The sequence below is a fragment of the Salmo salar genome, chromosome 14 (genome assembly GCF_965601325.2).
Source record: "Salmo salar chromosome 14, fSalSal1, whole genome shotgun sequence".
Classification (NCBI taxonomy): domain Eukaryota; kingdom Metazoa; phylum Chordata; class Actinopteri; order Salmoniformes; family Salmonidae; genus Salmo; species Salmo salar.
Genome location: NC_138304.1, coordinates 82,682,829 through 82,705,367, shown reverse-complemented (window position 1 = coordinate 82,705,367; position 22,539 = coordinate 82,682,829). Strand labels below are relative to the sequence as shown.

General features: G+C 43.3%; 2 protein-coding genes across 5 annotated transcripts in view; one reads left to right on the top strand and one right to left on the bottom strand.

Moving 5' to 3' along the window:
* LOC106570311 (PHD finger protein 14) overlaps positions 1-22,539 on the top strand; it is a 539,603-nt gene that overhangs the window by 487,786 nt on the left and 29,278 nt on the right. The gene's annotated exons all lie outside the window — the stretch shown is intronic.
* LOC123726782 (glycoprotein-N-acetylgalactosamine 3-beta-galactosyltransferase 1) lies at positions 2,380-10,696 on the bottom strand. 2 transcript variants are annotated; one of them, XM_082961226.1, is made up of 4 exons: positions 10,490-10,696; positions 9,999-10,191; positions 6,580-7,244; positions 2,380-4,483 (listed from the first exon to the last, which is right to left on the bottom strand). In XM_082961226.1, exons 2-4 carry the CDS (start codon positions 10,165-10,167, stop codon positions 4,307-4,309), a joined length of 1,011 nt encoding a protein of 336 aa, XP_082817352.1. In that variant the 5' UTR covers positions 10,168-10,191; positions 10,490-10,696; the 3' UTR covers positions 2,380-4,306. The 2 variants fall into 2 exon arrangements, 1 of the variants encoding a protein (XP_082817352.1); XR_006768261.2 differs by lacking the exons at positions 6,580-7,244; positions 9,999-10,191; positions 10,490-10,696 and adding an exon at positions 5,645-6,541.

The window sequence follows — 22,539 nt, the reverse complement described above, 5'->3', positions numbered from 1 at the left end:
TGAGTATAACATAACTCATTTGGCAGACAAAAACCTGACAAGGTTTCAGGCAGGAAGTGGCCTGTCTGACAAGGTGTCGTTCTTCTTGTCTCTGTTTATTGAAGAGTGAGGATCTTAGCTGTCCCGTGACACTTCCTACGGCTGCCATAGGGTCTCAGAAGGCGGTAAAAAGCTGAATCGTGGCTTTGCAGGCTCTGGCTGAAAAAAAGTAGCGCGTTTGGGTAGTGGCTGGTTACAGTACTGTGAGACTCAGGCTCGTGCCCGCGTCGACCGAAAGCTTTGTTTACTTTCCTCTGTTTAGCTAAAAGGAGATTCCCGGTCGGAATATTATCGCTTTTTTACGAGAAAAATTGCATAAAAATGGATTTTAAACAGCGGTTGACATGCTTCGAAATACGGTAATGGAATATTTAGATTTTTTTTGTCACGAATTGCGCCATGCGCACGACCCTGATTTACCATTTCAGATAGTGTCTGGGACGCACGAACAAAACGCCGCTATTCGGATATAACGATGGATTATTTTGGACCAAACCAACATTTGCTATTGAAGTAGCAGTCCTGGGAGTGCATTCTGACGAAGACAACAAAAGGTAATCAAACTTTTATAATAGTAAACCTGATATTGGTGAGTGCTAAACTTGCCGGGTGTCTAAATAGCTAGCCCGTGATGCCTGGGCTATGTACTTAGAATATTGCAAAATGTGCTTTCACCAAAAAGCTATTTTAAAATCGGACCTATCGAGTGCATAGAGGAGTTCTGTATCTATAATTCTTAAAATAATTGTTATGCTTTTTGTGAACGTTTATCGTGAGTAATTTAGTAAATTCTTAGTGAATTCGCCGGAAGTTTGCGGGGGGTATGCTAGTTCTGAACGTCACATGCTAATGTAAAAAGCTGGTTTTTGATATAAATATGAACTTCATTGAACAAAACATGCATGTATTGTATAACATAATGTCCTAGGGTTGTCATCTGATGAAGATCATCAAAGGTTAGTGCTGCATTTAGCTGTCTTCTGGGTTTTTGTGACATTTATATGCTAGCTTGAAAAATGGGTGTCTGATTATTTCTGGCTTGGTACTCTGCTGACATAATCTAATGTTTTGCTTTCGTTGTAAAGCCTTTTTGAAATCGGACAGTGTGGTTAGATAAAGGAGAGTCTTATCTTTAAAATGCTGTGAAATAGTCATATGTTTGAAAAATTGAAGTTTTTGTATTTTTGAGGAATTTGTAATTCGCGCCACGCCTATCATTGGATATTGGAGCAGGTGTTCCGCTAGCGGAACGTCTAGATGTAAGAGGTTAACATTAGAAGCCTACTCCCTTAGTTTGTTTTACTCACTGCTTTAGCACACTCTGCCAACCCGGATGGCTTAGCCGTGTCTGAATCCTGGCTTAGGAAAACCACCAAAAACCCTGAAATCTCCATCCCTAACTATAACATTTTCCGCCAAGATAGAACTGCCAAAGGGGGCGGTGTTGCAATCTACTGCAGAGATAGCCTGCAGAGTTCTGTCTTACTATCCAGGTCTGTACCCAAACAATTCGAGCTTCTACTTCTAAAAATTCACCTTTCCAGAAACAAGTCTCTCACTGTTGCCGCTTGCTATAGACCACCCTCTGCCTCCAGCTGTGCCCTCGACACCATATGTGAATTGACTGCCCCCCATCTATCTTCAGAGCTCGTGCTATTAGGTGACCTAAACTGGGCCATGCTTAACACCCAGGCCATCCTACAATCTAAGCTTGATGGCCTCAATCTCACACAAATTATAGTTTTCTGTCTGATGTTAATTACACTCATTCATTCATCCACTGGTATATCTGTCTGTCTGTCAATCTATGTAATTTCTCTGACTGCGGTGAGGAAGATGCTATACCTGGGCGAGGGCACCTTTATGGGTAGTGCCATCTTGAGAGCCAACCAGCTGTTCCAGGCCTCGCGGCCCGGTGTTCATAAAGTCGCCGTGGTACTAACCGATGGGCAGGCAGACCGGTGTGATGCAGTGCAGCCTGAGGACGCCGCCAGCATTGAGATGTTTGTCATCGGAGTGGTAAATAAGAAAGGCCCGCTGTAAGCAGAATTCCAGGCTGAGATGATTGCTATCACCTCTGGCCCAGATGAGGAGCACGTGTACCTGATAGACGACTTCATGACGCTGCCCAGTATGTGGTTCGAGATCAAGTTCAAGACTCTAGATCAAGTTTAAGACTAGATGCTAGACTGCCTAGTATATGGTTCTAGTTAAGTTTTATTTACACTGACACTCATAGCAGTCAATTCAAAATGGAATCCATGCAAATAGCATAGGCCTATCTAAATACATTGATAAAATATCTATCAGAACTCAGGATAAGACCCAGATGCAGACAGCTAGAATTACAGATGTTTATTGACCCAAACAGGGGGCAGGCAAAAGACAGGTCTAGGCCAGGAAGAGGTTCGTAATCGGGTCAGAGTCAGGCAGGTACAGAACGGCAGGCAGGCTGGTCAGAACTAGTTAACAGAAACTTGAGAAAACAGGAAGACGGGAAAACATGCTGGTAAGACCTGACAAGACGAACTGGAAACAGACAGAGAACACAGGTATAAATGCACAGGGGATAATGGGGAAGATGGGCAAGACCTAGAGGGGGGTGGAGACAAGCACAAAGACAGGTGAACCCAATCAGAGTGTGGCAAGAACAGACAAGGGATCTATTCTAACAACACAAATGAAGAGCCCCTTAAGGGGTTTGTGATGGGGATGTCTTGATTTCTGTAGATCGGCATGGAACAGGGCCAAAACTGCTTTGACATTAACTCGATGATGTTAAAAACCTTTATATAACCCTTTGGTTTATGACGTCTGTGAGAGAGCAGCGATTATTTAAAATGTAAGTATTTGAGTTTAAACAGTGTGAAAATGCATTGCATGTAAAGCAGTCACCATAGTTGCAGTATTGTAAACTCTTTAAACGTTATAGATAATGTCTCATCACATCCCAACTATGCTCACTGCGTGGCCTGTTTAAAGTTACATTTGGGGAAAAGTTATATTTTGATACTCCCTGGATGACTATTTAATAATTTGATAGCTTGAAATTAGCTTGATGTTGATGACAGTCTTTGTTAAACTGTGTATCTTGGCACAGCCCTGGAGAGTATGCTGCTCTTTGTCTTATCTGTACATGGATTTCTTCACACTTCCATACACCCACTATAAATGTTTTGTCTATGGCAGACTCAGATCTGTTTCCTTGTTCAGATTACGTCATAATGTTACAAAACCAGTTCTCACAACCAGTTCTCGCATGTAACAGACAGTGGTGCTTTGTTTAAAGAGTTGGGCCGGATACAAAGCCTGCACATTTCCCAATGTTGATGTCAGAGGGATGCACTGAGGACATGGCCTCCTATCTATCTATGGCTGCATCCCAATTCTCCCAAGGATGTGGAGTATGTAAGTGCATACTTTGGGATAAGGGTGGAGAATTGGGACACAGTCTCTATATCAGTTACAGTTTGACCAAAGCTCAGGCGAACGACAGCACTGCTACACTGATGCTCCAGAGGACCTGTATACTCTATTTCTCTATTGTGTTCTTTATGTAGTCTGTGAACCACCCCCTGTACTGTACAAATATTCAACCAGTTCATATTTTTTATATTTTCACACCCTTGTTTTTACTCATTGTGTTGCTTCAAATAATTGTCCATTAAAAGACACCTTAACTTCCACACCAAAAACACTGAACTGAACAGATTCTCACAGGTCAGGAGTCTCATAACATAAAATGATCTGTTGTGTACTGAACTTTGTCAAAATGTCATCTTTAGCTATCAATCTGAATTTAATATTTTACTAGACCTCCATAAATCTGTAGAACCCATTAAGTACATACTTCTATTTTCATTTTAACAAAATATCATGTTAACCTTTGTTTAACTGTAAGTTGGAAAAAATGAACACTCGACTGTAAAATAGATATTTTTTTACATTGTATAACAAAAGCAAAGAAGGAAATGTGAAACTCTATCAACAGAATGAACTCAACTTAGTACAACTGTCTCACCCTGTCACAAAAAAACTGTAACTCTATTGTTCATGTTTGTTTACATAGACAACAAATACAATGTATAGCTTCAAAATATGTTTAAAACTACCATGTCAATGAATTTGATAGTGGTTCCATTTCCTTAGTCTCATTGCCACTTTCTTTGGTAAGCTGAGCAATGTCAGGCTGTTGTTTCGGCATTTAAACATGACACAGAAATAAGTTCTTTCTTCAGTGCAGTAGTCTGTCTGTGATATCTCTGTGTTAAGCAGAGACAGGTGTGGTGGTGTTACTCTCAATTTCAGCTGCTGCAGCATCAGGGTTGTACCTGTACTTGTATCCATAGGGCCGTAGATGATAGGTGAAGTATTCCAGCGTGTACATCTCTACAGGATAGATGTAGTGAAATGATACGATGTGATCTGAACAACATTCTGGGCCCTGGGAGAAAGAAGAACGACAGTCTGATTAAGTATATAAATAGTCGTTTAGGTCAAGGGTTCTTCAACGTTTTCAGCCTGGGACCCAAATGAGAAATTCTGTGTTTTCCTGGGACCCAAGCATAGGAAAATATGCAACTATACATACATATCAGTACATCTCATTGCACTTACGCCTAAAACAAATGCAATATAGACAAAAACAAATAACAATGAAATTAAATATCCATATAAATATATATTAATGTTAATTTTCCCCCATTAAAAACACTCTTACATATCTGTCTAGGTTGGAACTGTTGCTGTTAAAATACAATAAATAATTTTCATTCTGAACTGGAATAAACGGATTGATCACATCACACAGACGAATAACAGAACACACACAGGCTTTCTGATAGTGCAACCCTAAGTAACAGTACAGATTAAAAAAAAATGATCAGGCCTACTGTACATCTTACTGTAGAAATTATTGTTAAGTCTAGGTTGGAACTGTTGCTGTTAAAATACAATACATATGTTTTATTCTGAACTGGAATAAACTGATTGATCACATCACACAGATGTAGGCCAGAAAACACACAGCAGTCCTAATGAGCATGTCTATTCTGGGCTCTGTTTTTGACAGTACAACACTGAGGTCATGCTCAGCCTTCAAAGTGTTTCTGTACTTGTTTTTTAAGTATGCCAGAGTTGAGAACCCTGACTCGCATAGGTATGTGGTGCCAAACTGGACCAGAACATCTACTGCTTTCTCAGTCAGGCAGGAGACCGCTTCCTGCTGTTGATGAACAACCCAGAACTGTATTGAGTGTGTTTGCCTCAAAAAGCATCTTGCTTCAATCAGTTTATTCCAGTTAAGAATAACAATTATTATTGTATTTTAACAGCAACAGTTCCAACCTAGACTAGTTTTTTCAACAATCATTTCTACAGTAAGATGTACAGTAGGCCTGATCATTTTTCATCATCATCTGTGCTGTTACTGGGTTGCACTGGTAGCTAGCTTGCTTTGGCGAATGTTAGCTATTAGCAGTGTACACGGCCAGGGGATTGTATGAAAGAGAAACTCACATCTACTACTATGAGAGTTAGTACTCCCTTATTTCTGCTTCTCATCACCTGTTATAAAATGACAACAATGCCTTGCTAGCTGACTTACTTTTCCACTGTCGAAGCACTGTTTCCTGAAGCATTCTGTCCTGTTCTGAAAGAACTCACTGGGTTTACCATCATGCTGTGGATGTTTGGTCAGGACGTGTCGTTTTATTAATTTGTTCGTCATGAGAGACTCATTACTAAGCACTTCCTCACACAAAACACATTGTGGGCGCTCCTCGTTATAAGTTTGTATGAAAGAGAGAGAAACTCATCGCTGTATATGCGTTTCATGACAATTGAGCTCAGTCAGAACTTGTGACTAGCATAAGTCCATTTGATAACAGCGGTGAGTGATTGGGAATGAAGAGTCAATGGCTAACCGCGGATCATCTGCTGCCTGAACGACAGCGCTGCATCGGGTGGGTCGCGGAGTGATCTTCAAGAAAACTGCAGAAAAAAGATCCGGTAAACCGCGAAGCACACGGGCATCTCCCTCTCAAACTCGCGCAGCTGCCAAACTGAGCAGAGAAGCAGATGCACTTGGCCAAATCAATAATTATACATTTACACTGACACGTCGCGACCCATACTTTAAGAAAGGCTTATTTAGGTAGTATACCAACTGCTGTATTAAGCCTGTATAAAACATTATACAAGTGTTTATATAAGGCCCTGTACATCATGCTGCCTCACGCTACAGTAACAAGATATAGGCTTTTGTCTTAAGAGCCTTTCCGGCTCGCACAAGCTTTGCTACTTACTTATAATAAGTACAATGCCATGAGTAAATCCATGAGTAAATATTTACTGTAGTTACTCAATCATAAAACACTTTGAATGCCAAACCCAAAGCATCTATGACACCTCTCAATATACATTACACATGATTGAGGAAGTATCACACCCGCACACAGCTGAAAATATAATTGAATAGAATGGTATGTATGATTATACTTGATGTAAGTGTCTACTTCATTAGGGTTAGGCTATGCTTACCTCTCTTGGTTTGTAGTGGTCGTATAAGAGATACCAGGGCCGTTTTCTGGGCGGCTCTTTGATCAAGTACATGTCTGGTGGGTAGGGATGAAACGTCTGCCTTCCCTTCACATCTCTGGAGTCCCCCGGCTCCACACCCATAGTCTCCATACACTTCCCTAGAGCCATGTCTTCTATGATGGAGAAGTGGGAACATTTCCCTGTGTCGAATCCCTTGATGAACCTTCTGACGGCTTCTTTACTGAGGACATAGCCGGCTCCACCACTCATGTAACCCTGCTGGACGAACGGGTGGAACCTTCGCCCAAAGTATACAGGCTTCTCCGGGTCCTGTTTAGACAATGTGTGTCGGAGGTTCTCGATGACCACGAACGTGTCATCGTCGGCTTTGAGGACCCAGTCGTAGTCGTTGCGGTGGTGTTGGTAGATGTACTGGAAGGCTCTGATGGTCTTCCAGTAGAGCTGGTCTCGTCCCTCAGTTACGTTGAGCCCCACCGTGGGGAATTCTGTCTCCTCTGAGCTCATGTAGAGGGTTTTTTTGCATCGTTTGCCCCAGGTGGCCCGGATGTGTTTGGTTCTGGACTCCAGGTTCTTAGGCCCAGTCATGATCCAACATAGTAGTCGTACATTTTGGGACAGGTTGGCTGCAACACTCCTGTCCTCATCTGAAAGAGATCATTTAAAAAATAATGAATAAAAAGTGTGGTCAATTAGCACATGGTGTCCCAAACTCGGTCCTGGGGTGCGTGCTTAGACACCTCCTGCACTCCCTGTTCGCCCACGTCTACGTGGCCTTGCACAATTTCAACACCATCATTAAGTTTGCCGACGACACGACGGTGATAGGCCCGGTTCACCGATGACGATGAGTCAGCCTACAGAGAAGAAGTCAGAGCCCTAGCAGTGTGGTGCCAGGACAACAACCTCTCCCTCAACATCAGCAAGACAAAGGAGCTGATCGTGGACTACAGGAAACAGAGGACCAAGCACGCACCCATCCACATAGACAGGGCTGTAGTGGAGCAGGTTGAGAGCTTCAAGTTCCTCTGTGTCCACATCACTAAGGAATAATCATGGTTCACACACACACCAACACATTCATGAAGAGGGCATGACAACACCTCTTCCCCCTCAGGAGGCTAAAAAGATTTAGCATGGGCCCTCAGATCCTCTAAAGGGTATACAGCTGCACCATTGAGAGCATCTTGACAGGCTGCATCACGGCTTGGTATGGCAACTGCTTGGCATCTGACCCCAAGGCACTACAGAGGGTAGTGTGTACAGCCCATTACATCACTGGGGCCGAGCTCCCTGCCATCCAGGACCTCTGTACCAGGCGGTGTCAGAGGAAGACCCTAAAAGGTCTGAACTATTCCCTCTGCTACTGCATGGAAAGCTGTACCAATGCACCAAGTCTGTAAGCAACAGGACACTGAACAGCTTCTACCCCCGTAAGACTGCTAAATAGTTAGTCCGGGTAGCTATTGGTTAACTATATGAATTGACCCTTTTTGCAACTCTTTTCACTCATCACATATACTGCTGTTGTCATGAACACAATGGGAGACAGAGAGCTGGTTTCATGCGCAGGGCACAGCAGGTGTTTATTTGTAAACAACCACAGGAGGAGGCAAGTAGCTGGGTCCAGGGGAAGGTAGAAGGTCATACACGGGGGGTCCAAAAAGGCAACAGTACAGACAGGGAAAAAGGCTAGTAATGTCATCCGGGAGATCAGGCAATAGGTTGATAACAGGAAATTCGATAGGCTTAGCTACAGGCAGGTAATAGGCAAAACGCATTTTTAGTGAGGCAGGCCAAAACTATCATACATGGGAGGATTAAATTACAGTAAAACCAGCACTCCAAGTAGAAGTGTGACACAAAACAATCAATACCTCACAATGATGGGGTGCAAAGAACTGAACTAAATAGTGTGTGATAATGACATACAGGTGTGTGAACAGGTGATTGGGATCTGGAGAGTGAGCTGCGTTCAGGGGATCTATGTGTGTTGAGAGTGTGAGCTGGAAAGTGCGCTGCGTTCAGGGGATCTACATGTTTGAGCGTGTGAGTTGGAAGCAAACGTTACAGCTGTTACTGTTTATTATCTATCTTGTTGACTAGTCACTTTATCCTTACATATGTACATTCTGTACAATGACAATCTAGATGATTCTGTGCTTTCAACTTTGTGGCAACAGTTTGGGAAAGGCCCTTTCCTGTTTCAGCATGACATTGCCCCTGTGAACAAAGCGAGTTCCATACAGAAATAAATATTTGTCGAGATCGGTGTGGAAGAACTTGACTGGCCTGCACAGAGCCCTGACCTCAACTCTATCTAAAACCTACGGGATAAATTGGAACGCTGACTGTGAACCAGACCTAATCGCCCAACATCAGTGCCCTACCTCACTAATGCTCTTGTGGCTTAATGGAAGCAAGTCTTCACAGCAATATTCCAACATTTTGCCGTTTCCTTCCTCTCTGGCAACTGAGTTAGGAAGGACGCCTGTATCTTTGTAGTGACTGGGTGTATTGATACACCATCCAAAGTGTAATTAATAACTTCTCGATGCTCAAAGGGATATTCAATGATTTTAGTTTTTACCCATCTACCAATAGCTGGGTTTTTCTTCTTTGCTAGGCATTGGAAAACCTCCCTGGCCTTTGTGGTTGAATCTATGTTTGAACTTCACAGCTCGACTGAGGTACCAAAAATCATGTTAAACACTTATTGCACACAGAGTGAGTCCATGAATTTATTATGTGACTTCTTAAACACATTTCAACTTTTCAAGACATTTAAGCTTTTCATTTTTTATACATTTTTATACATTTGCAAAAATGTCTAAAAACATAATTCCACTTTGACATTATGGGGTATTGTGTGTAGGGCAGTGACACAAAATCTCAATTTAATCAATTTTAAATCAGGCTGTAGCACAACAAAATGTGGAAAAAGTCAAGGGGTGTGAATACTTTCTGGAGGCACTGTATTTGAATCAGCTGTGTTGTGCTAGAGCACCCACATTTTTTTTTTGGGGCCAGGACCGAGTTTGGGAAACTCTGATTTAGCAGATGCTATTATCCAAAGTATTTGGTTGTGTCATTGAAACAACTGCATGTGGCCTATGCAGGAATCAAACCCCTAACAGTAGTGTTCCCAGCACTGTGCTCTAATCCATTGGCCTCTTGGAACCAGAATTCTTTCAGGAATCACAGATGTTATAAGATTCTCTCTCACACACACACAAAAAAAGCTTTCTACTTAGACTTAGACCTTACACATTAATAGGAAGTGGAGAAAACCTCAACGCATTTGTTTATATTCGTTTTTGATTAATAACATTCTATTACAATATTGGGATTAAGAAAGCGACAAATAAAATGCAGTGAATGGATATTCAGAAGTCAATTACCTGAGAGTATGTGTCTTGGAACCCTTTTGTCATAATGAACTCCACTGGAGTAACCCAGTGAGAAAACAGCTGGTTTTGCAGTGCTGGTGTCCAAGTAAACAAAGTATTGAATAAACAGAAATCCTATACACAGCCCAGACACAAAGGGTACAGGTGAAAGAGTGATCATAATTCCCCTCTTTTAGACCAAACCCTGTGAGTGATACAAAAAAATAAGTGAGTTAGGGCAGGTTAACAAACACTTGTTACTTCCAACCTGTCAAAAATAATTTGCCAATATGCTATATACAGTATTCAACTGACGTTGACTGTGCTATAATGTTGAAGATCAGTTTACAAGGGGGATGTATTTAAAATAAAGAATTGTAATAATGACTCTCAATCAAAGTCATTGTTACTTTTAAAGTTACAATAACACCTTTAGCAACATTTTGATATTAAAATATTTTGATATTATCGTTGGTAATTTTTAATGAAAAAAATGGGCTTACCAGTTCACACAAAAATGTAAAAAAATATATTCTCCTCTGATTGTGGATAACGCCGGAGTAGAAACATGGAGTGACAAGAATAAGAGCACATAGTGGTGGGAGTGAGTTTTATAGGCCGGTTAATTCCTCCAATACGCATGCATGGAATGTTACCAAGCAGTTATTGCGTTTGCCTTGTCTGATACATCTGATGATGAGACTGAAATTATGTATGTACACTAGTAGGCTATAATTGACACATTTTCAGTCAGTGCATGATCAGATCCAAATGGTATCCGTATTTGTTGTTTAAATTCGGATATTGAACGAACGGTACACGGATCGTGCTTTCATCTATTTACCTGCAATCACAAGAATGTTCTAGGAAACAAACATCGATTTAGTCAGTGTCGCCTTTATTTTTTTCTCTTTATTTTGGGAGAGGGAGCTCAAATAAAAATGTCCTGTTTTTATAAATAACAAGTTTGAAACAGTAATATAACATTTTCATAGACACAAGTATTATAAAGAGTGGTTAAGGTTACGATGGACATTGAGATTCCCCTGACTGATTAGTTGCCAAAACTGCACATCTACAGAGGTATTTGTTTTTTATCTGAATGTGTCATGCAACATTTGTCACGAAAGGACTTGCCTTACATAGTAGTGAACGTGACGCATAGCTTGAAACCTGTCTTCCAGCTGATGGCGAAACTCGAGTCGCCTCATGCACAAATTCATGATACACTTTTCTACTCCTTCATTACAGCTGCAGTGCTGGTTGTAGCAGGAGTGGAAGTAGGAAGAATGCACATTTTATGGCTTATAAAAGTGTTGAATAAAAGGTGTTGACAGTGCTGAGTAAGAACTTAAACATAAACTCACTTTTAAAAACAGAAGCTCTTTGCTCAGTTCGTTGACAGTCTCTCTCTAGTCGTAGTTTTAAATGTTTTGAAATGTCACAGTATCAACTTTGCAGTGAATTTCTTTTACGCCTGCTATGTTAATGCAGACACGGTAATCTGAGCCATCCAATTAGCCAGCGGTCGGCCTATAGTGCACTTGATTTGTACCTTCAGACACATGAAATCGCGATCGACCAGTTGGTGACCACTGGCTTAAAGGGTGCAGTAGCACAGAATGTAAACGACAATAAAGAAATGTTCAATATCATCAACACTAGCTTTGCATAATATTGTAGTCTATAGCAGCGGTCCCAAACCACCGGGCCGCGGACATTCGCTACCGGGCCGCACGGAAAGGATCAATATTATTATTATATCTTTTTTTATTGGTAAAATAATAATTATATACAATTATAGGCTATTTGTGCAGTAATTACATTGAACTTGGTGTCTGTTGGTGCCTGTTGGTCTGTTGGTCCCTTTCTCACCACTCTAATATCTCTGTCAGGCCCACAACAGTTTACAGACTTTGAACTTGAGTAATGCGTGCGCTGCGAGTTCATCAGTCTTCGTGAGTTGTGTTGTCTGACAACGTTGTACTAGCTAGCTACGTTACCTGACATGAATAAAAACAAACAAACGTCGCTGGAGAGCTTCTTCGGAAGGAGTATGGGAGATAAAAGGCCCAACGACGATGTTGATAATACAGAGACTGCAGAAAGAAAAAAGCCTCATTCTATAGAAAATCTGATGTCCTACCTAAAATATGGCTTTATTGTGACAGGTGACTCGCGTGCTCCAAGCCCCCTGTGCGTAGTATGTGGAGATAGGCTATCTAACGAGGCAATGAAGCCCTCAACTGCATCGGCACATCGAATCCAATCACCCTACACTTAAAGACAAACCTGTTGAATTCTTTGAGCGAAGAAAACGTGAACAAGAAGGACAGAAGCAAGTCTTGAAAGCCAACACATCAACAAACGTGGCTGCACTGAGAGCGTCATACTTGGTGGCTAGCCGTATTGCTAAGGCCAAGAAGCCTTTCACTATTGGCGAGGAGTTGATTCTACCTGCTGCTAAGGACATTTGTCGTGAACTCTTAGGAGAGGCTACAGCTAAAATGATAGCACAGGTTCCTCTTTTGGCTAAAAATGTATTTATCCTTTCCGTGCGGCCCGGTACTGGTCCGCGGCCCGGTGTTTGGGGACCCCTGCTCTAAGACGTTGGGTCTCAACAACAGTCATGAAGCATGATGTTAGACACACACACATACATACACACACACTTATCCAACAGGTATTTTGTGACAGGTACTGGCTCTCTCTGTATCTGGAGTGAGACTAGACAACTTATTCTGACATTCAGTATGGGTCTCAGAGTCAGAATTCTGGATTCTGCAATTAAAATGGCCTTACAGGCAGAATGGCATAGGCCTGTGTCCTGATAGCCTCCGAGGATTTGTTTAGCAAACCATTTATTAATTTATGTATGAAATATCTAACCAATAACTATGTATCTCATTTGTCATCCTCTACGACTAGAATACTGACATAATCTGCCCGAGGATTCCAACAGGCCCCTCAGGCGTGACGTCCGCTGAAGGCCCATTCTGCTAACTGCTAGCTACCTAGAGCTACTTGGAACCCTACTAATCCACGACTGGTCTGTCGACGTCACCGCACGAAGATGCAAAAACAGACTTAACTCCATCGCGATGTCCCCCAAAGGCCCTTTGGCTAACTTGCTAGCCCCGGTCTGCTAACTGCTAGCTTGCTAGCCCCGGTCTGCTAACTGCTAGCTTGCTAGCCCCGGTCTGCTAACTGCTAGCTTGCTAGCCCCGGTCTGCTAGCTTGCTAGCCCCGGTCTGCTAACTGCTAGCTTGCTAGCCCCGGCCTGCTAACTGTCTGAATCAATATGCCTCGTCCATTACTGTCCTGGTTAGTGATTACTGTCTTATTTCACTGTGGATCCTCTAGCCCTGCTCAATATGCCTTAACCAACCATGTTGTTCCACCACCTACATATGCGATGACATCACTTGGTTTAAACGTCTCTAGAGACTATATCTCTCTCATCATTACTCAATGCCTAGGTTTACCTCCAATGTACTCACATCCTACCTTACCTTTGTCTGTACACTATGCCTTGAATCTATGCTATCGTGCCCAGAAACCTGCTCCTTTTACTCTCTGTTCCGAACGTGCTAGACGGCCAGTTTGTATAGCCTTTAGCCGTACCATTATCCTACTTCTCCTCTGTTCCTCTGGTGATGTAGAGTTTAATCCAGGCCCTGCAGTGCCTAGCTCCACTCCCCAGGTGCTCTCATTTGTTGACTTCTGTAACCGTAGAGCCTTGGTTTCATGCATGTTAACATTAGAAGCCTACTCCCTTAGTTTGTTTTACTCACTGCTTTAGCACACTCTGCCAACCCAGATGGCTTAGCCGTGTCTGAATCCTGGCTTAGGAAAACCACCAAAAACCCTGAAATCTCCATCGCTAACTATAACATTTTCCGCCAAGATAGAACTGCCAAAGGGGGCGGTGTTGCAATCTACTGCAGAGATAGCCTGCAGAGTTCTGTCTTACTATCCAGGTCTGTACCCAAACAATTCGAGCGTCTACTTCTAAAAATTCACCTTTCCAGAAACAAGTCTCTCACTGTTGCCGTTTGCTATAGACCACACTCTGCCCCCAGCTGTGCCCTCGACACCATATGTGAATTGACTGCCCCCCATCTATCCTCTGAGCTCGTGCTATTAGGTGACCTAAACTGGGACATGCTTAACACCCCGGCCATCCTACGATCTAAGCTTGATGCCCTCAATCTCACACAAATTATCAATGAACCTACCAGGTACAACCCCAAATCCGTAAACACGGGCACCCTCATAGATGTCATCCTAACTAACTCGCCCTCCAAATACACCTCTGCTGTTTTCAATCAAGATCTCAGCGATCACTGCCTCATTGCCTGCATCCGTAATGGGTCTGCGATCAAACGACCACCCCTCATCACTGTCAAACGCTCCCTAAAACACTTCTGCGAGCAGGCCTTTCTAATCGACCTGGCCGGGGTATCCTGGAATGACATTGACCTCATCCCGTCAGTAGAGGATGCCTCGTTATTCTTTAAAAGTGCCTTCCTCACCATCTTAAATAAGCATGCCCCATTCAAAAAATGTTGAACTAGGAATAGATATAGTCCTTGGTTCACTCCAGACCTGTCTGCCCTTGACCAGCACAAAAACATCCTGTGGCGTTCTGCATTAGCATCAAACAGCCCCCGTGATATGCAACTTTTCAGGGAAGTTAGGAACAAATATGCACAGGCAGTTTGGAAAGCTAAGGCTAGCTTTTTCAAACAGAAATTTGCATCCTGTAGTACAAACTCCAAAAAGTTCTGGGACACTGTAAAGTCCATGGAGAATAAGAACACCTCCTCCCAACTGCCCACTGTTCTGAGGCTAGGAAACACTGTTACCACTGATAAATCCACTATAATTGAGAATTTCAATAAGCATTTCTCTATGGCTGGGCATGCTTTCCACCTGGCTCCCCCTACCCCGGTCAACTGCCCTGCACCCTCCACAGCAACCCGCAAAGCACCCATCATTTCTCATTCACCCAAATCCAGATAGCTGATGTTCTGAAAGAGCTGCAAAATCTGGACCCCTACAAATCAGCCTGGCTAGACAATCTGAACCCACTTTTTCTAAAATTATCTGCCGAAATTGTTGCAACCCCTATTACTAGCCTGTTCAACCTCTCTTTCGTATCGTCTGAGATTCCCAAAGATTGGACAGCTGCCGCGGTCATGTGACACTCTAGACCCAAACTGCTACAGACCTATATCTATCCTACCCTGTCTTTCTAAGGTCTTTGAAAGCCAAGTTAACAAACAGATTACCGACCATTTCGAATCCCACCGTACCTTCTCCTCTATGCAATCTGGTTTCAGAGCAGGTCATGGGTGCACCTCAGCCACGCTCAAGGTCCTAAACGGCATCATAACGGCCATCGATAAGAGACATTACTGTGCAGCCGTATTCATCGACCTGGCCAAGGCTTTCGACTCTTGTCAATCACCACATTCTTATTGGCAGACTCGACAGCCTTGGTTTCTCAAATGATTGCCTCGCCTGGTTCACCAACTACTTCTCTGATATAGTTCAGTGTGTCAAATCGGAGGGCCTGTTGTCCGGACCTCTGGCAGTCTCTATGGGGGTGCCACAGGATTCAATTCTCGGGCCGACTCTCTTCTCTGTATACATCAATGATGTCGCTCTTGCTGCTAGTGATTCTCTGATCCACCTCTACGCAGACGACCCCATTCTGTATACTTCTGGCCCCTCTTTGGACACTGTGTTAACTAACCTCCAGACGAGCTTCAATGCCATACAACTCTCCTTCCGTGGCCTCCAACTGCTCTTAAATGCATGTAAAACTAAATGCATGCTATTCAATCGATCACTGCCCGCACCTGCCCGCCCGTCCAGCATCACTACTCTGGACGGCTCTGACTTAGAATACATGGACAACTACAAATACCTAGGTGTCTGGTTACTGTAAACTCTCCTTCCAGACTCACATTAAGCATCTCCAATCCAAAGTTAAATCTAGAATCGGCTTCCTATATCGCAACAAAGCATCCTTCACTCATGCTGCCAAACATACCCTCGTAAAACTGACCATCCTACCGATCCTCGACTTCGGCGATGTCATCTATAAAATAGCCTCCAACACTACTCAACAAATTGGATGCAGTCTATCACAGTGCCATCCGTTTTGTCACCAAAGCTCTCGTTGGTTGGCCCTTGCTTCATACTGGTTGCCAAACCCACTGGGTACAGGTCATCTACAAGTCTCTGCTTGGTAAAGCCCCGCCTTATCTCAGCTCACTGGTCACCATAGCAGCACCCACTCGTAGCACGCGCTCCAGCAGGTATATCTCACTGGTCACCCCCAAAGCCAATTCCTCGTTTGGTCGCCTTTCCTTCCAGTTCTCTGTTGCCAATGACTGGAACGAACTGCAAAAATCACTGAAGCTGGAGACTCATATCTCCCTCACTAGCTTTAAGCACCAGCTGTCAGAGCAGCTCACAGATCACTGCACCTGTACATAGATGGGCTGTTTACAGATGTGCTATCTACCTCATCCCCATACTGTATTTATTTATCTTGCTCCTTGTAACGCCCTGGCCATAGAGAGGGGTTTTTAGTTCTCTATTTTGGTTAGGCCAGGGTGTTACATGGGTGGGCATTCTATGTTTATTTTTCTATGTTGGTTTGTTTCTTTGGTTGGCCATGTGTGGCTCTCAATCAGGAACAGCTGTAGATTGTTGTTGCTGATTGAGAGTCATACATAGGCAGCCTGTTTTTCCTTTGGGGTTTGTGGGTGATTATTTTCTGTTTAGTTTTGTACCTAGCAGAACTGTAGGCTGTCGTTCATTTTCGTGTTTTGTTTATTAAAGTGTTTCTATTAATTAAATATTGAATATGAACACTCACCACGCTGCGCTTTGGTCCCCTACTTCCACAGACGACGGTCGTTACACTCCTTTGCACCCCAGTATCTCTACTTGCACATTCATCTTCTGCACATCTACCATTGCAGTGTTTAATTGCTATATTGTAGTTACTTCTCCACCATGGCCTATTTATTGCCTTAACTCTCTTATCTTACCTCATTTGCACTCACTGTATATAGACTTTTTTTCTTTTTTCTACTGTATTATTGACTGTAAGTTTTGTTTATTCCATGTGTAACTCTGTGTTGTTGTATGTGTCGAATTGCTATGCTTTATCTTGGCCAGGTCGCAGTTGCAAATGAGAACTTATTCTCAACTAGCCTACCTGGTTAAATAAAGGTGAAATAAAAATAAAAAATACAGGGGGTCATCATTAATGAATTATCCTTATTCATGAAATAATCATAATTGATAGGATTGATTTAGCCTAGTGCTTTCTACCAGGTGCTCAATATGCTTTATATGATATGGGGGTAAACTGAAGCCAGATATGGCCCAGTACTACAATGACTGTCTGTGAGGAACCAACAGAGTGTTTTTCCAGTGTAATGATGAATTAGAGAGGAAGGGAGTCCATCGTCCTGCATTAATGAGTCAAATGAAGTGGTGATAGGATGGCAGCTGGATGCCAGAGCAGAGAGAATGTAGTCCTTTTGTCTGTCACCACGGTGGCCTTAACTGCCTGATTGACTGAGAATAGGGATCCATGGGGGATGGAGCTGCTGCTTATGTTTCTGTGATATTCTCTTCTCCTCGCTTCTCTTCTCCTCCTCTTAGCTTTTCAGGTGTAGGGCCTTCCTCTGACACCGCCTGGTATAGAGGTCCTGGATGGCAAGAAGCTTGGCCCCGGTGATGTACTGGGCCGTACGCACTACCCTCTGTAGTGCCTTGCGGTCAGAGGCTGAGCAGTTGCCATACCAGGCAGTGATGCAACCCGTCTGGATGCTCTCGATGGTGCAGCTGTAAAACCTTTTGAGGATCTGAGGACTCATGCCAAATCTTTTCAGTCTGCTAAGGGGGAATAGGTTTTGTCATGCCCTCTTCACGACTGCCTTGGTGTGCTTGAACCATGTTAGTTTGTTGGTGATGTGGACACCAAGGAACTTGAAGCTCTCAACCTGCTCCGCTACAGCCCCATCGATGAGAATGGGGGCGTGCTCGGTCCTCCTTTTCCTGTAGTCCACAATCATCTCCTTTGTCTTGATCACGTTGAGGGAGAGGTTGTTGTCCTGGCACCACACGGTCAGGTCTCTGACCTCCCTATAGGCTGTCTCATCGTTGTCGGTGATCAGGCCTACCACTGTTGTGTCATCAGCAAACTTAATGATGGTGTTGGAGGCATGCCTGGCCATGCAGTCATGAGTGAACAGGGAGTACAGGAGGGGGACGAGCACGCACCCCTGAGGGGTCCCATTGTTGAGGAACAGTGTGGTGGATGTGTTGTTACCTACCCTTACCACCTGGGTAATGGTATGTAACACTTTTAAGTCACACTTTGTACAGTTCAAACACTTATTTTTTATAATATTACATTTTAAATCCAAGCCTCTGTGGTGCTTGTACACAAGCTGCAATGGAAATGCTGTAAAAAAAGGAAAAAGGTCACCCACCAGATTCTCTGCAGCTTCATGTCTCTCTAAATGACGGGCCTTGGCAGAAGAGCTCTATGGAATGTATTTAGTGCAATACCATGGATGCCACTGCTAGTCCTGCCCAAGGTCTTATTCAGTAGAACATTTAGAATGTTGCAGATAGAACATGGAACCTTTATAATGTGTCTGATGGTACACAGACCTTTAGAATGTTGCAGATAGAACATGGAACCTTTAGAATGTGTCTGATAGAACATGGAACCTTTAGAATGTGTTTGATAGAACATGGAACCTTTAGAATGTGTCTGATGGTACACAGACCTTTAGAATGTGTCTGATAGAACATGGAACCTTTAGAATGTGTCTGATAGAACATGGAACCTTTAGAATGTTGCAGATAGAACATGGAACCTTTTAGAATGTGTCTGATGGTACACAGACCTTTAGAATGTTGCAGATAGAACATGGAACCTTTAGAACGTTGCCATATTTATATCTGCAGCAAGGCTCTGAACATTGGACTCTGTTGAACAACATGTCTGGTCATATTTGGTGTTCTTGCCTCTTGGATGACAGACTGTACAAACTTCCAAGTGATGGAGAGACAAGACAACCTGGGTTGGATTCCTCTATTCTCCATCAGAGCCTGCTGTCTATAGTTTTGTTTCATTGTTATCTCAGTCTCATGTTTAGTTGCTGCACCCCAAGAGATGGCAAGAAGCCGCCCTTCAAACTCCCTGGCCGGTGGTGGCAGGGCTGGCATCGGTCTGTTGGTTTAACATAGCCTGGCCCAGACACCCAGCCTGAGCCCAGTTACCGACACAGTACTCACTCTCACAGTGCCAGAGAATGGCTTTCACAACAACCACACTGAATAATAATGACACTATATGCCACTGTGCAGACACTTTCATCCAAATCGACTTACAGCATAGTACAGTTCTTACATTTTGTGTAGGCCTTTGTAATCCCTGTGGGAATTGAACCCACAACCTTGGATTTTGTTAGTTTCCTGCTCTAACCAATAGAGCAACACAGTACTTCAATTCCAGCCATGCAGTTATCAAGTAACGTTCCTTCAACATTCTCAGAAGTAGAACTTTTTGGCAGGCATGTTCTGTGGTTTGACATCTTTATAATGCCTGGAAGAAGAAGCAGCATGGTCCCTGTCACAGTGTAGATGTTGATCACTGCCCCCCTCCAGCTAATGAGCAACCTTCAACTAGGGAAGTTTATGGCCGATTCCTCAGGGTGACATTTTAAGTACTGCGAAAGACAAATATATGAGGCTACTAATGCCACCAACACCTGTGTCCTATTGTCAATATAGGTTGGTAATTTGTCATTTGAGCAAGTTTGCGAACCTGGGATCTTGTGATAGTGAGTGACCTTGATGAAGTCACTAGGTGTCTTCATTACATCTTCAGAAAAACATATTGCGTCAACATCTGTAGGCCATCTGGTCTGTAGGACCAAACCTGATACATCTCATGAGAAGATTGTTAACCTTTTCAGTTGGAGCAACCCTTCTTTCTCAGACATTTTTTATTTACAGTCGTGGCCAAAAGTTTTGAGAATGACACAAATATTAATTTTCACAAAGTCTGCTGCCTCAGTTTGTATGATGGCAATTTGCATATACTCCAGAATACTATGAAGAGTGATAAGATGAATTGCAATTAATTGCGAAGTCCCTCTTTGCCATGCAAATGAACTGAATCCCCCAAAAACATTTCCACTGCATTTCAGCCCTGCCACAAAAGGACCAACTGGCATCATGTCAGTGATTCTCTCGTTAACACAGGTGTGAATGTTGACGAGGACAAGGCTGGAGATCACTCTATAATGCTGATTGAGTTCGAATAACAGACTGGAAGCTTCAAAAGGAGGGTGGTGCTTGGAATGATTGTTCTTCCTCTGTCATCCATGGCTACCTGCAAGGAAACACGTGCCGTCGTCATTGCTTTGCACAAAAAGGGCTTCACAGTCAAGGATATTGCTGCCAATAAGATTGCACCTAAATCAACCATTTATCGGATCATCAAGAACTTCAAGGAGAGCGGTTCAAGAAAAGATAGTCCAGCAAGCGCCAGGACCATCTCCTAAAGTTGATTCAGCTGCGGGATCGGGGCACCACCAGTACAGAGCTTGCTCAGGAATGGCAGCAGGCAGGTGTGAGTGCATCTGCACGCACAGTGAGGCGAAGACTTTTGGAGGATGGCCTGGTGTCAAGAAGGGCAGCAAAAAAAACACTTCTCTCCAGGAAAAACATCTGGGACAGACTGATATTCTGCAAAAGGTACAGGGATTGGACTGCTGAGGACTGGGGTAAAGTCATTTTCTCTGATGAATCCACTTTCCGATTGTTTGGGGCATCCGGAAAAAAGCTTGTCCAGAGAAGACAAGGTGAGCGCTACCATCAGTCCTGTGTCATGCCAACAGTAAAGCATCCTGAGAACATTTATGTGTGGGGTTGCTTCTCAGCTAAGGTAGTGGGCTCACTCACAATTTTGCCTAAGAACACAGCCATGAATAAAGAATGGTACCAACACATCCTCCGAGAGCAACTTCTCCCAACCATCCAGGAACAGTTTGGTGATGAACAAAGCCTTTTCCAATATGATGGAGCACCTTGCCATAAGGCAAAAGTGAAACTAAGTGGCTCAGGGAACAAAACATCGATATTTTGGGTCCATGGCCAGGAAACTCCCCAGACCTTAATCCCATTGAGAACTTGTGGTCAATCCTCCAGAGGTGGGTGGACAAACAAAAACCCACAAATTCTGACAAACTCCAAGCATTGATTATGCAAGAATGGGCTGCCATCAGTCAGGATGTGGCCCAGAAGTTAATTGACAGCGTGCCATGGCGGATTGCAGATTCTTGAAAAAGAAGGGTCAACACTGCAAATATAGACTCTTTGCATCAACTTCATGTAATTGTCAATAAAAGCCTTTGACACTCATGAAATGCTTGTAATTATACTTCAGTATTCCATAGTAACATCTGACAAAAATATCTAAAGACACTGAGGCATTTTTGTGTCATTCTCAAAACTTTTGGCCACGACTGTACATCCTCAGGAGTTGGCATGACAACCCTCTCGGTCATGTCTCTGTGCTGTGAGTTATAGGAAGGAGACAGGTACAGTGATGATGTCTCTTTCACATTGAAGTCATCCAGATGAGGTCTGGTGCTTGCTAGTCCCTGAACAGTGGGGTTGCTGCTTGGAGTGGGTTCAAGATGTTGCTCAATGGTCATTGATCAATAATATGTTCATCCTATGCCTTTCCTTTAACAGAACATCCCTACACTCTTAGAAAAAAAGTGCTATCTAGATTCTAAAAGAGTTCTTCGGCTGTCCCCATAGGAGAACCCTTTAAAGAACCCTTTTTAGTTCCAGATAGAACCCTTTCCACAGAGAGTTCTACATGGAACCAAAAAGGGTTGTCCCGTGGGGACATTCGAAGAACCCTTTAGAAACCCTTTTTTCTAAGTGTTGCAGTTGGGTGACATACATGTACTCCAGACCTAAGTCAACATTATAACTCAAACTCTTGAGGTGCACTTGAATCGTGGCTGAATGACGACATGGATATTCAGCTAGCGGGATACACGCTGCACCGGCAGGATAGAACGGCACACTCCGGTAAGTCGAGGGGGGGCGGTCTGTGCATATTTGTAAGCAACAGCTGGTGCACGGAATCTAAGGAAGTCCCTAGATTTTGCTCGCCTGAAGTAGAGTATATTGTGATAAATTGTAGGCCACACTACTTGCCTAGAGTTTTCAGCTTTACTTTTCGTGGCTGTTTATTTACCACCACAGACAGATGCCGGCACTAAGACCGCACTCAGCCAGCTGTATAAGGAAATAAGCAAACAGGAAACCACTCACCCAGAGGCGGCACTCCTAGTGGCTGGAGACTTTAATGCAGGGAAACTTAAATCAGTTCTACCAAATCTCTATCAACATGTTAAATGTACAACCAGAGAGAAAATAAATCTAGATCACCTGTACTCCACACACAGAGACACGTACAAAGCTC

Coding starts and splice junctions, on each gene's coding strand:
- LOC123726782 (XM_082961226.1), bottom strand. CDS start 10,167: ATGATCACTCTTTCACCTGTACCCTTTGTGTCTGGGCTGTGTATAGGA. Junction 7,245..9,998: donor TCCAAGACACATACTCTCAG/GTAATTGACTTC, acceptor GATCTCTTTCAG/ATGAGGACAGGAGTGTTGCA. Junction 4,484..6,579: donor ACCACTACAAACCAAGAGAG/GTAAGCATAGCC, acceptor TCTTTCTCCCAG/GGCCCAGAATGTTGTTCAGA.